This window comes from Dromiciops gliroides, chromosome 2, assembly GCF_019393635.1.
Source record: "Dromiciops gliroides isolate mDroGli1 chromosome 2, mDroGli1.pri, whole genome shotgun sequence".
Lineage (NCBI taxonomy): Eukaryota > Metazoa > Chordata > Mammalia > Microbiotheria > Microbiotheriidae > Dromiciops > Dromiciops gliroides.
This window is the reverse complement of record NC_057862.1, coordinates 386,045,553-386,061,546: the sequence shown is the minus strand read 5'-3', so window position 1 is coordinate 386,061,546 and position 15,994 is coordinate 386,045,553. Positions and strand designations below refer to the sequence as shown.

Here is a 15,994-nt window from a genome sequence, read left to right as displayed (position 1 = left end):
GATCCAAGACAATTCCAAAGGACCCATGATGAAAAATGCTATCCATATGCAGAGAGAACTGATGAACTTTGAGTGCAGATTGAAGCATAATTTTTTCACTTTGTTTTCTTGTTTTGTGTGTGTTTTTTCTTTTGCAACATGGCTACTATGGAAATATGTTTTGCATGACTTTACATCTATAATCTTTCATTCTTTCTTTTGGGGGGGGGCAGGGCAATGAGGGTTAAGTGACTTGCCCAGGGTCACACAGCTAGTAAGTGTCAAGTGTCTGAGACCAGATTTGAACTCAGGTCCTCCAGAATCCAGGGCTGGTGCTTTATCCACTGTGCCACCTAGCTGCCCCCACATGTATAATCAATATAATATTGTATGCCTTCTCAAGGGGTGGGGAGGAAGAAGGGGAAGATAATTTGGAACTCAACATTTTAAAAAAATAAATGTTAATTTCAGGGGCAGCTAGGTGACGCAGTGGATAAAGCACCCACCCTGGATTCAGGAGGACCTGAGTTCAAATCCGACCTCAGACACTTGACACTTACTAGCTGTGTGACCCTGGGCAAGTCACTTAATCCCCATTGCCCCACAAAAAAAAAAAAGTTAATTTTAAAATGTAATTGGGGGCACAGCTAGGTGGTGCAGTGAATAAAGCACCGGCTCTGGATTCAGGAGTACCTGAGTTCAAATCCGGCCTCAGACACTTGACACTTACTAGCTAAGTGACCCTGGGCAAGTCACTTAATCCCCACTGCCCTGAAAAAAAAAATGTAATTGGGAAATATTTAATGAAATATAGATATGTGTATGTCTACAGACACACATATATTCTAAAAGGAGCTTCACTGATGGAAGCTGAGAATTATGAATCTGAATAGATGATTACCCTAACAGCACCATGAACATGGGCATAGCTGAAGAGGATGACCCAGGCAACATTAATGTTATTTCTATTTTATAGATGAGAAAATTGAGGGTCAGAGAGGTAGATATTTTTCTGAGAGCATTTGGCTAGCAAGTAGAAAAGTTACCACTCAGATCCATACCTTTTGATGCCTAGTCCAATATTCTTTTTACCACATTCCCACTGTAGATTGTACCCAATATATCCTGTGTATGGCTTGTTCTTTTTATATAGCTGTTTGCATGTTGTTGCTCCCATTAGACTGTGAGCTCCTCATGAGCAGGGACTATCTTTTGCCTTATTTTCTTATCTTTGCTCACTTGCAGAGCTTTCTTATTAGGTGCTTACCAAATACTACCTCTTGGAGTTCCAAAGCTTCATTTCCATTTGTATCTACTTTAAATAATCTAACACAAGTTCAGTAAGTTAATACCAAAAAAAATAATAAATGTCTTTTGTAATTCCCTATACTGTTATCAACATATGTGCTTGGTAAGTAGTAAGAAAGTGGAAATAGAAAACCTAACAACACAGTATCCCCAATGTACCTGTACAAAACAGGGTTTTCTACAGATTTATCATTAGGCAGAGCCTGAGCCCACATTCTTTGACGAGGAGATAAGAGATGACCTATTGGTGTTTCAGAGTTCCTTATTAGAGGGATCTTTCCACTCTTCAAAGATCCGGGATGTTCTACTGCCTTTTTTCGACTGTTTGCCAAGGAACGGACAAGCTGGACCTATTCCATAAAAGAATCAATTCATTAGAAATCTCAAACCACTGGCATTTCATGACATGATTTTTAAAAATCTAGGGGTAGCTAGGTGGCGCAGTGGATAGAGCACCGGCCCTGGAGTCAGGAGGACCTGAGTTCAAATCTGGCCTCAGACACTTGACACTTACTAGCTGTGTGACCCTGGGCAAGTCACTTAACCCCAATTGCCTCACTTAAAAAAAAAAAAATCTGCGTGGGGAAAACTGGGTCCAGAAGCAGGAATGTACAACTCCCTGCCACTATTTTTTTTGTCCATCAGTAATATACACATCTATATGTTAAAATTATTTGGAAAATCTAAGTGGGGAAGAAACTCCTCTTCATTTAAGCAAGCTAAATTCTGGGGGGAAAAGTTTTCTTTCTTTTCACATTAATATATACTCACATCTGAATCAAGGACACAAAACCAGTTTTTTCTGAACTACAAATACCATGTGAGCATGACACCAATAGGGCCGTACGGCTACTAAGCATGAGACAAACTGCATGATCCCCAGGAACCACCATTACATCTGATTTGATGGGAAACGGAAAGGTCCATGGTAAATATGAACAGACTGCAGCATGTTACTACAAGTGAACTGCATTCAAGAAATGGTGTAAAGGAAAAGCATTATTAAGGACATGTATTATCAGGAAAAAAGGACTAACTTCTTGTGGAGAATGAAAGACAACAGATGGACAGTCTTTGTAGTATATTGGCACCACTGAGATATTAAAATAACCAGAGGAAAGTATTCAATGCTTTGGTTAAATCCTTTATATGAGGGGTTCTTAACATGAGGTTTACAGGCTGTTTGGAGAGGTCTTTGGATAGATTTTAAAGGTCTGTGAACTTAGATGGGAAAAGAAATGACATCTTTATTCTCACTAACCTCTACCAGAAATCCAACATTTCATTCAATTATGAGTGTAGGCAATAAAACATTATTCTGAAAAGGAATCTAGAAGTATCATTTATATTCTCTGGCTTGTCAAAGAAGTCCATGACATACACAAAAGATGAAAAACCCCTGTTCTCTTTGGAGAATTTGAGGAAAAACATGGAGGAGGTTACAATTCATACCAGTGGAGGGAATAACCACACTGCTGAGATCATGGGTCTATTAAAGAAAGTATTAACCTTGCATCCATTGCTTTGTCAGTTCTACTATACATATTGATGGAGGGGGGGACAGTGCAGAAGGTAGAGCATACCTCATCATCAAAGATCTGCCTGTAGACTTTTCCACTTCGAACTGTCTTCATCTTCCCCACCAAAGAAATGTTCTCTGTGCTAATATTGTTCCTTGGAGGAAGATTTTCAGGTAATGGCCTTTTTCTTCTCAAAGAAGAAACTGACCTTGAAGTTCCTTCCCAAGTCTTTGTTGTTAGGGGTCCAAAGGATATTAGAAAATACAAGGAACAGACAAAGTCAACCAGGAGACATTCTCACAGAAACAAAAGCCCTATGCAATATCAGGTCATGGAATCATGGGGTTTTAGAAGGTGGGTTCCATTCTCTTTACCACTTTGCCCGAACATAACAGAATCACACAAAATTCTCTCCCTTCCCTAGCCTCTCTCTGCTTTCAACATGAATCTCCAATATATTCCCAGTCTTTGATCTGGAAACAAAGTAACAATAAAGTCCATGGAGCAGGGATGGTAGTGGGGGACAAGAGTGTGAAAGAGGGGCAGAGAAGGGAGATTTATTTTTATAAATGAGGGAGTCAAAAGAAAAACAGTTGGAAATGGAATGCAAAATAAACAATAACAGGGAATAAGACCTCGTTCTTGTTGCCACCAAGGAGATAAACTGCACAAGGGAAAACCAAAATGAGGGAGAAGGTGGTGAAGCAGTGGAGAGGATCTGGGAATCTCTAGATATTGTATTTGTGATGAATAAAATAAAATCCTTGACCTCAGAAGGAATCACAGGCAGATAAAGACATTGTTCTTGCCGCTCCAAAAGTAAAGTTAAATCACAATGTCAGAAACAACACAATGCAACTGTCCCAGGCCCCAACTTTGGTTAAGGGAGGGGAAGAGGAGGGAAGTCATATATTCATTCAAACAACTAACTGGTCTGTGTCATGACAGTCACTTCTCTTAAGGCCTTACATAATGCGGTAGTAACCAAGTGTTGCCTAAGCTTTGTATCTTTCCTAACACCTATCACAGTGCTCTATGCATAGTACAAAATATAATAAAAGTTTACAGAATTGAATTGAATTCAGGGCCCTGGGGGCAGCCTTTTTGGGACACTTTACTGGGGATCTCAGGCTTGAAGAGATAAGGAAGAGAAACTTTGAGATTAAGGAGCTGTAGTGCTTGGGAGAAGCCAAGGGGGAAAGGTTGGTGTTGGGGCAGAGCTGTATATTATATGTGTATGGGGGGGGGGGGAGGAAATGGTCTGGAGAGATTATCTTTCTGGCTCGAGGGGAGAATTAGAGGGAAAGAGAAGAAATGGATAGGTGGATACCTTCATGGGCTACTTAAGGTCAATGGAATGGGGAAAGGTTTGGCAGAAGTCAGATTTCCTAGAGAAGAACTTGAGGGAAAGCAGTGTACTGGAGGTAATATGGATTTGGGGGAAAGGCAGGTGATTGGGGGGGGGGAGGATAAATCTGAGGGAAAGGGAGCTGACCTTGGGAGGAGGATGAATTTGGGAGAGGGTGTTCAATGGGGAACAATGAATTTAGGAAAGGAGGATGGGGGGTGGGGAGGGATGGTTAAATGTAGGGGGAAGGAAGAATGGGGAGGAAAATGAATGGAAGAAGGGAGAATGAATGGGAGGAGAGAGGATGAATGGGAGGGTACTCACATCCCCAAACTAACTCTCCATACCCTCCACTTCCCCACTCCGTCGCACCTCAGAGTAGAAGCTACTTCTGCGGCTAAGGCTGGACCCGATAGGCAAAGGAGCCAAGAGGATTCTGGGGAAAGAGAAACCTGTTGAGGTTCGAGGGCTCGGGACCGGGGGTCCCAGCTGGCTGCGGTGCTTCCTCACCATGGCAACGTCGCTGTGGCTTTATCGGCAGTCTTGGCTGGAGTCCTTTGTTTCACAGCCTCAGTTGGGTTGTTGCCCCTGACAACAGTGAGCGTCTCTGAGATGCTGTACTTTTCGCCCCCCAGTGGCGGCCTGTGGAAGCGATAGGCTCTGCCCAGACAGTACCTCACCCAGAATTCTCTGGTTTCGTCTTTTTTTTCACATTTGCACATTTCTTTTGTTGAAAAGAATAAAACTACATCAAAAGAAATATAAAGTAAGCAGAGCCAAGAAGACAATTAACATGGTAACTACAACAACATAAATGGAAAGAACAACTAAACTACACACCAAAAAAATTTTAAGTAAATGTAACAAAATTGTAAAGATCAGTCAGAACTGACTGAGGAGATATGAGAAGAGACCCCCAACCTAACCCCTTCTTGGAGGTGGGAGATCCACATGTGCTGACATATTAGACGTTGGGATTTTTTAAATATATATTGATCATTCTGATTATTCCCCTCTATAAAAAAATACCATTTCTTCTATGAGAAAGGGAAAAGGGAGAGATATTTGGGGAAACCATGCTGATGTAAGAAACAGAATGAATGAATAAAAACATTTCTAAAAAGGAAATAAATATAAAGTTTAAAAGTTAATATAATTTTCACAGTGATTTTTGTCATTTCTCTACTGTGAAGTTCTACTTCATATAAGAAATAATGTTGTTCAGTAATTGTGTCTTCTTTTGAAAATATTGATTTTTAAAATATCACTTTCACTTCCTTCTCATACCAGAAAACATTCTCTTTCCTCTCATTCATTATCCCTCTCAGATTTATCCTTCTTTCTTCCACTCATCTTCTTGTCCATGTATTGCCTCTCCAAAATTTATCCTACTTCTTCCACTCATTCTTCTCTCTCAAATTAATTACCCCACCTTCAACTTCATCCTCCTTTCTTCCCAAAATTATACTCCATTAAAGTCACCCACCCCTAATTAATTTTTCCCCAATACATTGCCTTCCCCCAGTTCTCTTATAGACTTTTCCCTGAAGATCATCCTAGCAAAATTTGTGTAAGTTTATTTCCAGATTGGCAGTAGAGGGATGAATTTTTCAGCCACAGCAAGTCTCAAAGACCATCTATCAAGTCATAGAGAGTCTGTGATATGCATCAGTAGACATGTCCACAAAAATGAAATAATGGATCCTCAAAGCAATGGAATACATGCAAGGACCATGTTAGGTGGTGTAGATACAAAATATAAATGACATTATTCCTGCCTTCAAAGATCTTGGGTGGGGGGCGGGTTTGAATCAATATGTATACAAATAAAAGTGACAAAAAGTAAAGTGTGACGGGTGAAAGAGAAAGTGATGGGGTATTCTCGGGAAATAGGAGGAGAGAAAGAATACTGCATGTTTTCAGATGTGAGGAGGAAAGCAGGTGAAAAGGTTTCATGGGGGAGGTATAAACTTATCTGATCCTGGAAGCAAGAAGATTTAAATAGATCCTCCTGGGTGGGGGGACAGACTGATAAAATGATGGATAACAGTATATTCCAGTCATGGATAACAGCCTGTGCAAATGCATGGAGCTAGAAGGTAACATGTCAACCTTAGGAAACAGCTAATAGTCCAGTTTGGTTATAACATAGAGTGTGTGAAGGAGACAATTACAAAATAGATTGGAAATTTAGGTTAAGACTAGATTTTGGAAGGCCTTGAATATTAGGTGAGGGTGTCTGCATTTCCTTTCAAAGGCAATGGGAAACTGTAACATTGGTAACATCTTATTATCCAGGCTCCCTATCTCCCAGGTTGCAATAGGGCAAGATATAGGGCAACTAGTGAAGGTTAACCCTAAGTCTCCATCTCTACTGAGAACACTTATAGCAAGAGATATGATGGGAGTGGGGAGGGAAGGTCAGATGAGAAGAGGAAGGGTGAGGTGGGAAGGGAAGGAAAAAGGAGGACTGGCAAATGCAGCCAAGTGTTGGGAATCTTCTATCCATCCTTGATAAACCAAAGGTGAAGGCAGGAGAAAAATAAAAAAGGGGTAGGAAGCAAAGAATTTGGAGGGTGGAAGAAAGGCAGGAAAGGAAGGGGGGAAAAATGATTGGGGACAAAAGATGTGAAGAATAGAGACACCCAACTGTGACTCAAGGTCATTCACTAGTTGTATCATTTTGTTGTTCAGTTGTTTCAGTCATGTCCCACTCTTCATGACCCCATTTGGAGTTTTCTTGGCAAAGATACTTTGTCATTTCCTTCTCCAGCTCATTTTACAGATGAGGAAACTGAGGCAAACAGGGCTAATGGTCACACAGTTAGTAAGTGACCAAGGCCAGATTGGAATTCAGCTCTTTCTGCCTCTAGGTCCAGCACTCTTTCCGTTGTACCACTTTGCTTCCCCTCAATGGTTGTACCTGTGTCCTAATTCCCTCCCCCAAACCTGGGCATTTTACTTTTAGGCTAAAACCATAAGATTTAGAACTGGAAGGGACCTTACAGATAATTCAATCCACCTCCTTCATTTTACAAAGGAAGAAACAGAAATGAAGTGCCTTGCTGTGATATCCAGAAACATCAACCCCTCCTGTCATACAAAGGACAGGAGTACCTACCATTTGGATATGATTAGAATATGCCATTATGCTTCTCTAAAGCCTCTGTCTTTTCCTCAGTCCTTCATGGTTTCCTAATCCTACCTATTTTAAGATCTAGATTAAACCCCACCCTATTCATATAACCTTCTCTAAGCCACCCTGGTCTCTACCCCTCAGATCACCACTCAGTCTGAATTGGCCAGGAAAGGTCTTATAAGTTAGCCTCTGGTCAGGCCAGGGCCCTATCACATCTAGATCACATCTAGACAAATGCACGAACAAACGAATGAGTGAATGAATGAATGAATAAAAGAAGACATCAGATGGAGATGGAAGCCATCATAATTCTGGAGACCCCAAACACCCTCTGGCAGGGAACCTCAAAGACCTTGGGTTTTTTCCATGGTGTGCATTAATATTCATTACTTTTTTTATAACTTCTGAGCCAAAATATGAGAAATTAAACAAGAATATAGCTTAGTTGGATTGCCTTGAATTTATGATGCCTTCCCTGCAATATTCATTAATTTCAAAGTTCACAAATCACCTACCTCATAATACCCTATGTAAGGTAGATAATGAATATATTCTGGCACCTCTACTTTCCTTTGATCTCTTTGAATTATTTTCCTTGGGGCCCAACAGAGACTGGCAGAGCAATTTCTGATAATACTGGCACAAGATGAAGTTTGTTCCTTTTTGTTTCATTCCTCTCTCCCCAGTATACATTTTTAGCATGGGGGAAGAAGTCACACAATAGGAAAAGGAGGGGGTACTATCTGTACTTTGCATGTCCTTTTTTAAAAATACATTTTTTGGTATTTTTTTTACATTGCTATAATTTTCCCCAGTGTCTTTCTCCTTTCTCTTTCCAGTGAGTGATCCCATATAACAAATAGTATTTTTAATACAAAAAAAAGGAGGGAAAAGTCAGCATAACTGATCAAAATGTTGGGAAAAGACTGAAAATACACATAATGTGAAACACTTGTAGACATACCACCTCTGCAAAGGGGTGAGATGAGAATGTCTTCCTATCTATCCTCCTTTAGGGCATGCTTGTTCTTTATAATTTTGCAACATTTGCTTTTGATGATTGTGTACATTTTTTTCTTGGCTCTGCTTACTTCACTTTGCATCAGTTCATGTAGACCTTTCCATGCTTCTTCTATATTCATCACATACATTAATGTCTCACAGTACAGTAATATTACATTCATGTAGCACAATTTTTTTAGCCATTCCCCAATCAACATGTATCTACTTTGTTTCCAATTCTTTCCTATCACAAAAAGTTCTGCTAAAAAATATTTTGTGCATATGAGAACTTTCTTCTTATTTCTTCTTATTTATGGCTTCCTGGGGTATAAGCCTAGAATGTCTAAGTTAAAGGATATGGACATTTTAATAAATTTATTTACATAATTCCAAATTGCTTTCCAAAATGATCATATTGATTCATAAATTCACCAGTGATGCCCTAGTGTGCCTCACCTCTGCAACTTTCTCTATCTTTTGTTATCTTTGCCAATTTCCAGGGTATGAGAGAAAACCTCAAATTTGTTTTGGTTTCATTTCTCTTATTATTAATGATCTGGATAATTCTTTCATGCAATTGTTAATAATTTGTAATACTTCTTTTGAGAACTATTTGTTTATCACTTATCTATTGGGGAATGGCTTTTTGTCTTACATATAATCTGGTATTTATATATCTTGCATAGCAAACTCTTATCAGAGAAATCTGATACAAAGATTTTTTCCCCCCATTTGATGCTTCCCTTTTCCCCAGGTATATTCATCTTGTTTAGCAGAAGTTTCTTAATTTCATGTAATGAGTTATCTGTTTTGTCTTTTGTAGATGCCTCTATGCCATTTTGACTGAGAATCCATCTCCTATCTATATCTGTGAGAAGTATATGATCTGTTTCTCTTCTATTTCTTTTTATAATATGATCCTTAATATTAAGGCCATGTATCCATTTAGAATTTATTGTGGAATATGGTATGCAACCTGGGTTTTGAAAGCCCATCAGTATGGGACCCTCTCTTCATTGGTGGAGATCAGTGATGCTTGCTTGTGATAGAAATGGGGTAGAATTGGAGAGGAGAGAGAGACAGACAGTGAGAGAGAGGGAAAGAGAAACAGAGAGAAAAAAACAGTGAGAAGAGAGGGGGGAGAGAAAGAGGGAGGAGTGGAGGAAGAGTACTTTTTTAGTCTCTTTGGGCTCTGCAGTTGTTTTGGGCCCTTCTGGCTTCCAGCTTCAAGAGAGAAGTACAATGCCAACCCCACTTCAAGTTGCTGAAGGGAGAATAAGACTCTGCGAAGAAGCCAATATGAGAGAAGCTAGCAGGATCCCTAGCTTGCTACACTGGAGACTTCAGGACATTTCCCCCTGGGTGAGTACAAGGACTTTTTCTCTTGGCTGAGCTGTTACCTCACTCTCAGTGAGGGAGCTCCTTCATGCTGTGATGTCTGGTATACTTTCTCTGACTTCTATTTGGCTACTGATTTGGATCAATGAATTTCTTGGCTACCTACTGTGCATGTTCATTATACAATGGGTATTTGGTGGGAAATGGGGCATGCTTGAGTCCTCCTTTCACCATTAATGAATAACAACGGGAAGTTTAGCTTGAACCTGAAAAACCACCTCCCATAGACTAATAACATTCAACGAAGCAGATAAATATAATTCTAGCCCAGTACCTCTTCCTCTGAGGAGAGCAGAGCAGCCTCTGACCCCAACCTTTTGCAGAAGCAACCTTTAGACAGGACTTATAGTCTCCCTAGAAGGATGGGGAGAGAAGAGGCCAGAGATGTCTATTCTGACTTCCTTAAGGAGACACAATAACACTTCCATGATATCTGTGCATAAAGTGTTTTGTTATTGCTGTTGTTGTTCAGTTGTTTCACTTGTGTCCAACTCTGCAACCCCATTTTTCTTGACAAAGATACAGGAGTGATTTGCCATTTCCTTCTCCAGCTCATTTTACAGATGAGGAAACTGAGGCCAATAGGGCAAAGTGACTTGCCAGGTTTACACAGCCACTAAGTATCTGAGGCTAGATTTGAACCCAACTCTATGCTCCCTCACTCTATCCATTTAGCCACCTAACTATCCATAAAGTGTTAGTCAAAACCTATTTCTGTCAGACTGCTTTCCAGTTTTCCCAGCAGTTTTTAATCAAATTGGGAGATATTCCCAAGTGATTCTGGTTTCTCAAATATTGATTAACTGAGCTCCATTATTTCTGATTCTCTTTGCATGCACTTTTGATAGAATGTAACCTCTTTTTCAGCAAAAAAAAAAAAAATTGTTCTTTTTGGTCTTTGAATCCCCAGACCATAAACACAGTCCCCAGCACATAGTAGGCACTTAAGGGAAAATTTTGAGAGAATAACACGAGACAGAAATAGAAACCTTAGAGCATGAGTAGCTATAACAATCAGGGATCCTAAAACCACCAGACTGAGTAAAAAGCACAGCCACACAATAGGCCAGCCTTGACCAGAATTGGTGAATACTATAACTGCTAGAATCCCTACCACTGGCAAGCCAGAGAATTTTATTTTTCCTCTTCACTTTTCTTTAACTCTTGATTGAGATGAGGGAGGGAAAGCCCTTCCTCATCTTCCTTCTTGATGAGCAGCTGTTATGGCACAATTAACACAAAATACTCAACTAGGTACTCGAGATGGAAAGAGAGAGTTTTTATTATGCGCGGACTCAAGGGGAGGATTTCATCCCTCCAACAATGAGCAATGAGTCTTGTAACCCACCTGGTTATATACAAAAAGAGTAGGCATGGTATAGTGGCAAGTTTATCAAACAAAAATGAGGTTAGTTATTCACCGAACAAAGGATGCATAGTGGCGCCTAGTGGCTAGGGGAGGCTTGTTGTTGTAGCTGGGGTACTGTTAAGGGAGGCTTGGCATTGTAGCTGGGGTACCTCAAGGCCAGAGCTTGTCTGAGACAAACAAGGTCAGAAAGCAGAGATTAAGATGCAGCTGCATCTTAACACAGCCAGGTCAGGGTCTATTTGAGATAGACAAGATCAGAGGCTATGTGTGATGTTCTACATCACAGCGAGATTCCCTTCTTCTAGAAAGCTCTGAGAGGAAGCAAGGAGGAGGGCAAGGAAAGAGAGAGATAGTTGGTGGCAACTCTCTCTGGACAAGAGTATGTAATATAATCTCCTTTTTTCTTCATTCTATGTATGATAAACCATGCGATCATGATATGCTTAAGTGTCTGAAATGATGAATGCCTTAGGAAGTGACTTGAGAAAGTAAACTATCATGAAGTGAGAATCCAATCACATAGGATTTCATATGTTCATATTTTTCATTTCATTTCATATTTTTAAGCAATATTCCATCTCATCTTCTACAATGATTCGATTGGAAGTCAAGCCAGTGTGGGATTAACTGAAGCTGCTTCCAAGGCAAGCTACCAGTAGCTGTTTAGAGGGTGGGGGAGGTGGAGTATGGAGAAAGGATGGAAAGCAGACGAGGTATTTGCAAACTGATCAATGTCTAGGGGTCAGCACAAGGCTATTCCACACTATAGCAGGAAAACACAACAGAATTCATATTTGTTTTCTGGGATCTACTTAGCAATTCCCTTAATGTAGTCTTAGCCAATTTATTCATCCCTCCTCCCTCCCCTTCACCGTAGCAATCAACAGAACTTAATTCTGCCTTTGCACGCACATCCTCAAGCACCTGCCCCACCCTGCAACACACACACACACACACACACACACTCACACACACTCACACTCACACACACCCCATAACCACTACAGAGGAACTAGAAGTACGGGAAAATGGAAGTATGCTTGGTCTGAGATGACAGTGTTGAGCCAGAGCACTGAAAAACAGAGGAAACTAGGGAAGGGTGTCAGTGTGTGAGGAGAGATGTACCAGAACTGAAGGAGTTCCTCAGGAGTCACATATGGTAGAGACTGAGAACAGTATAAAGTATGAAAAACCCAGTATAGGAAGAAGCTTTTGCATCCAGCCCTTAGGGAATCTACCATCAAAGGGGGAAGAGTCGAAGTCAGCAACTGGTGGGATATAAGGAAAAAATCCTGAAATTACCAAAGATCTAAAAAGGGGGGGGGGGAGGAAGGAAGAAAGAAAAGAAGAGAAAAGAAAAAAGCTTAAAAACTTTGAGTACAAGTAAATAGATCAAGAGAGACAATATTAAAATATAAGGAAATATAGTCTCCAGGATATCTAAATTAATCCCAATATCTAAATAAATCTCTGAGTAAGTATTACAAGAAAAAAATGAAATTAATCAACACCTGATGAGGCATAGAAAGAACCCTGTGGATTCCCAGAAGCCATGGAACCATAGTGGGAGGTTCCTTAATATTTCAAAGGAAAATTAACAATCATGAAAGCAAAATTATGAACAGCAGAAACATTGTAAAAAAATAGAAAAATTTGAATCTACAGTGGCAAAATGTGAAAATGTAAACAGCTTATTGGTAATGCAAATATACAAAAGTACAGGACCATCTGAAAGAAGAGAAGAAAATATAATCATGTTTAAAGAACACATGAATTCTATACAAGCAAACTATTTTGATTTTGAAGAAAGAGACAACTCATGGATCCTAAGTCTCACTGAAGAACATGACACATAAAAAAACCTGAACACCATAATGCAAGAAATAATACAAGAAAATTGCTTAACTTCTTGAACACAGAAAGCAAAGTGACAATCAAAAGAATGTACAAATCACCTCCAGAAAGAAATCCCTTTTCTGCAAACTCTAAGACATATAGTTGTTAAACAATCCCAGTGACAAAAACCAAAATCTTCATGGAATTCGGAGAAATACCTTCAAATATAAAGGAAAGGAGGTTTGGATAACACAAGAATATTCTGCACTCACCAGAAATTGCAGGAGGGACCTGCAATCATTCTATTAGACAAAAGTCAAAATACACAACATAAACAGAGATAAACAAGAAAACTTTATTATGCTGAAAGGAACCATATACAACAAACTAATAATAATATTGAATTTATAGGCTCCAAATGACTTAGAATCTAAATTCATAAGGGAAAATTAACTGGATTAAAAGAAAATATAAATAGTAACTCAATAATACCTGGAAACTTTAATGTTGCTCTCAGCTTTGAACAAGTCTCACAGAAAAATAAACAAAAGGGATAATAGAGAATTGAACAAATTAATAGAGAAACTAGAGATAAAAGACTCAAGGCACCTTCCAAAGGCACTGCTAAAGAATACATATATTTCTCAAGCACATAAAACTTTTACAGGGGGCGGCTAGGTGGCACAGTAGATAAAGCACTGGCCCTGGATTCTGGAGGACCTGAGTTCAAATCTTGACACTTACTAGCTGTGTGACCCTGGGCAAGTCACTTAACTTAACCCTCATTGCCCCAGAAAAAAAAAAAAGAGAGAGGGGCGGCTAGGTACAGTGGATAAAGCACTGGCCCTGGAGTCTGGAGTACCTGAGTTCAAATCCGGCCTCAGACACTTGACACTTACTAGCTGTGTGACCCTGGGCAAGTCACTTAACCCCCATTGCCCCACAAAAAACAAAACAAACAAACAAACAAAAAAGAGAAACTTTTACAAAAATTGATCATGTATTAGATCACAGAGACATTTCAAATAAGTGTAAAAAGCAAAAATTGTAAAAAAAAATAATGCAATGTAATAAAAATAACAATCAGTTCAGGGAGCAAAAACTAAAGACATAGATCCAAATGGAAACTTAACAATAATGAATAGATCAAAGAATAAATCATGGAAACAGCTAATAATTATGTGAAAGAAAATTATGATGAAGCAACATACTAAAATTTCTAAGATACAACTAGAGCAGTCCTTGAGAAAAATTACATCCCTAAAAGATACATTAACAACATAAAAAGGGGGAGGATTAATGAACTGAATGGACATTAAAAAAATTAGAAAGCCAAGAAATGAACAAGCCCAAAATAAGCCCCAAAAAGGAGATAATGAACATTAGAAGATACCACAAACAAACAAATAATTAACAGAGGGATTGTGCTAGAATTAAGATGGATTGGGAAAGGCTTCCTGCAGAAAATGGAGTTTTAATTGGGACTTTAATGAAGCTAGGGAAGGCAGTAGGTAGAAGTGGGAAGGAAGAGTATTCTAGGCATGAGGGACTGCCAGAGAAAATTGCCAGAGCCAGGGGCAGCTAGATGGCACAATAGAGCAGTGGCCCTGGAGTCAGGAGGACCTGAGTGCAAATCCAGCTTCAGACACTTGACACTTACTAGCTGTATGACCCTGGGCAAGTCATTTAACCCCAATTGCCTCACCAAAAAAAAAGAAAGAAAGAAAGAAAGAAAAAGAAAAGAAAAGAAAATACCCAGAGCCAAGAGACAGAGGGTCTTGTTTCTGGAACAGCAAGAAAATGAGTGTGACTGGATTAAAGAGTATGGTATGATGGAGAGTAAGGTGTAAGAAGACTGAAAAGGTAGGAAGGGCTAGGTTATAAAGAGCATTGAATGCCAAACAGAGGATTTTGTATTTGATATTGGAGATGGATAGAAAGCAGAATCCGGCAATATGTTATTTTCAAGAAACGCACTTGAAACATAAAGATTTACATAGAATAAATATGAAGGACCAGACTCCAAATGGGTGCATGACTTAGACAGAAAGGTTGACATGACAAACAAATGCAGCTAAAATTAAAAGAAAAGCAGGTAAATGGGAAAAATCTTTGCAGCATGTTTCTTTAATAAAGGACAATAGAAGGGCAGCTAAGTGGCGCAGTGGATAAAGCACCGGCCCTGGATTCAGGAGTTCCTGAGTTCAAATCCAGCCTCAGACACTTGACACTTACTGGCTGTGTGACCCTGGGCAAGTCACTTAGCCCCCATTGCCCCACAAAAAAAACAAAAAACAAAAAACAATAAAGGACAATAGAAATACTCATGAACATGGCATCCCCTCTGTAGTAGAACAGTGCTTTCCTAAAAGGATATAAGTGACTGTGGCATTGGCCAGGTGACCAACAAATAAGTGGACCCAGTGTAACAAGTATTTCTTATGGGCAAACAATAAGCCCCCTGTATATCCTGGATAATGTACTGGTTAGTTATGTAGTTGGGACCCAAAAGACAAATACTCTTTTATGTTCCTTTAGGAATTACAGGAGTTTATGGTTCTATAAACATAGCAAAGGCAAACATTTCCTGGAACTTAAGGCAGGAACATGTCACTGTTATTAGGGAGAGATTACAACAGTGGAATGACCATAAAATATCCAGAACCAAGAAGCATAAGCCTTGGCCAGATTCCAGTGTGTACAGAGAATCAAAATAAGGAAGCACTGTCAGTCACTGTGTAGCAACTTAACTACCAGGAAGCCAGAAAAAAAAGGTTGTAAAGATAAAAGGATAAAAGTTCATGAGAGACATAGCACAATACCTGCTTTAATGACCATGTTTCAACAATTGCCTTGGGCTGATGTGGCTCTTGCAACCCAAGGGGGATGAAAGAAATCACAGAGAGGTGACTAGGACTTTTCTAAACATTAGCATCCTCACTTTCTTCTTTGTGCACTTCTACCACCAGTGTCCTAAGGTATACCTCTATAAAGAGGAGGGAGGCATTGAGAAGCAATTCACCTTCAGTTCCTTGAATGACTATGTGACTGTATCCTTCTAGACTAACAAGAAAAAGAGTAATGTTAAATTGCTG

General features: G+C 39.5%; 1 protein-coding gene across 1 annotated transcript in view; it reads right to left on the bottom strand.

Annotated features, from left to right (window-relative positions):
- CCDC180 (coiled-coil domain containing 180) overlaps positions 1 to 4,668 on the bottom strand; it is a 122,231-nt gene extending 117,563 nt beyond the window's left edge. The window contains exons 1-3 of the mRNA XM_043989531.1: positions 4,528 to 4,668; positions 2,871 to 3,035; positions 1,447 to 1,637 (exon numbers count right to left, since the gene is read on the bottom strand). Of these exons, the coding sequence (XP_043845466.1) occupies positions 1,447 to 1,637; positions 2,871 to 3,035; positions 4,528 to 4,668 (497 nt within the window). The remainder of the gene's footprint in view (positions 1 to 1,446; positions 1,638 to 2,870; positions 3,036 to 4,527) is intronic.
- Positions 4,669 to 15,994: the final 11,326 nt, after the last annotated feature.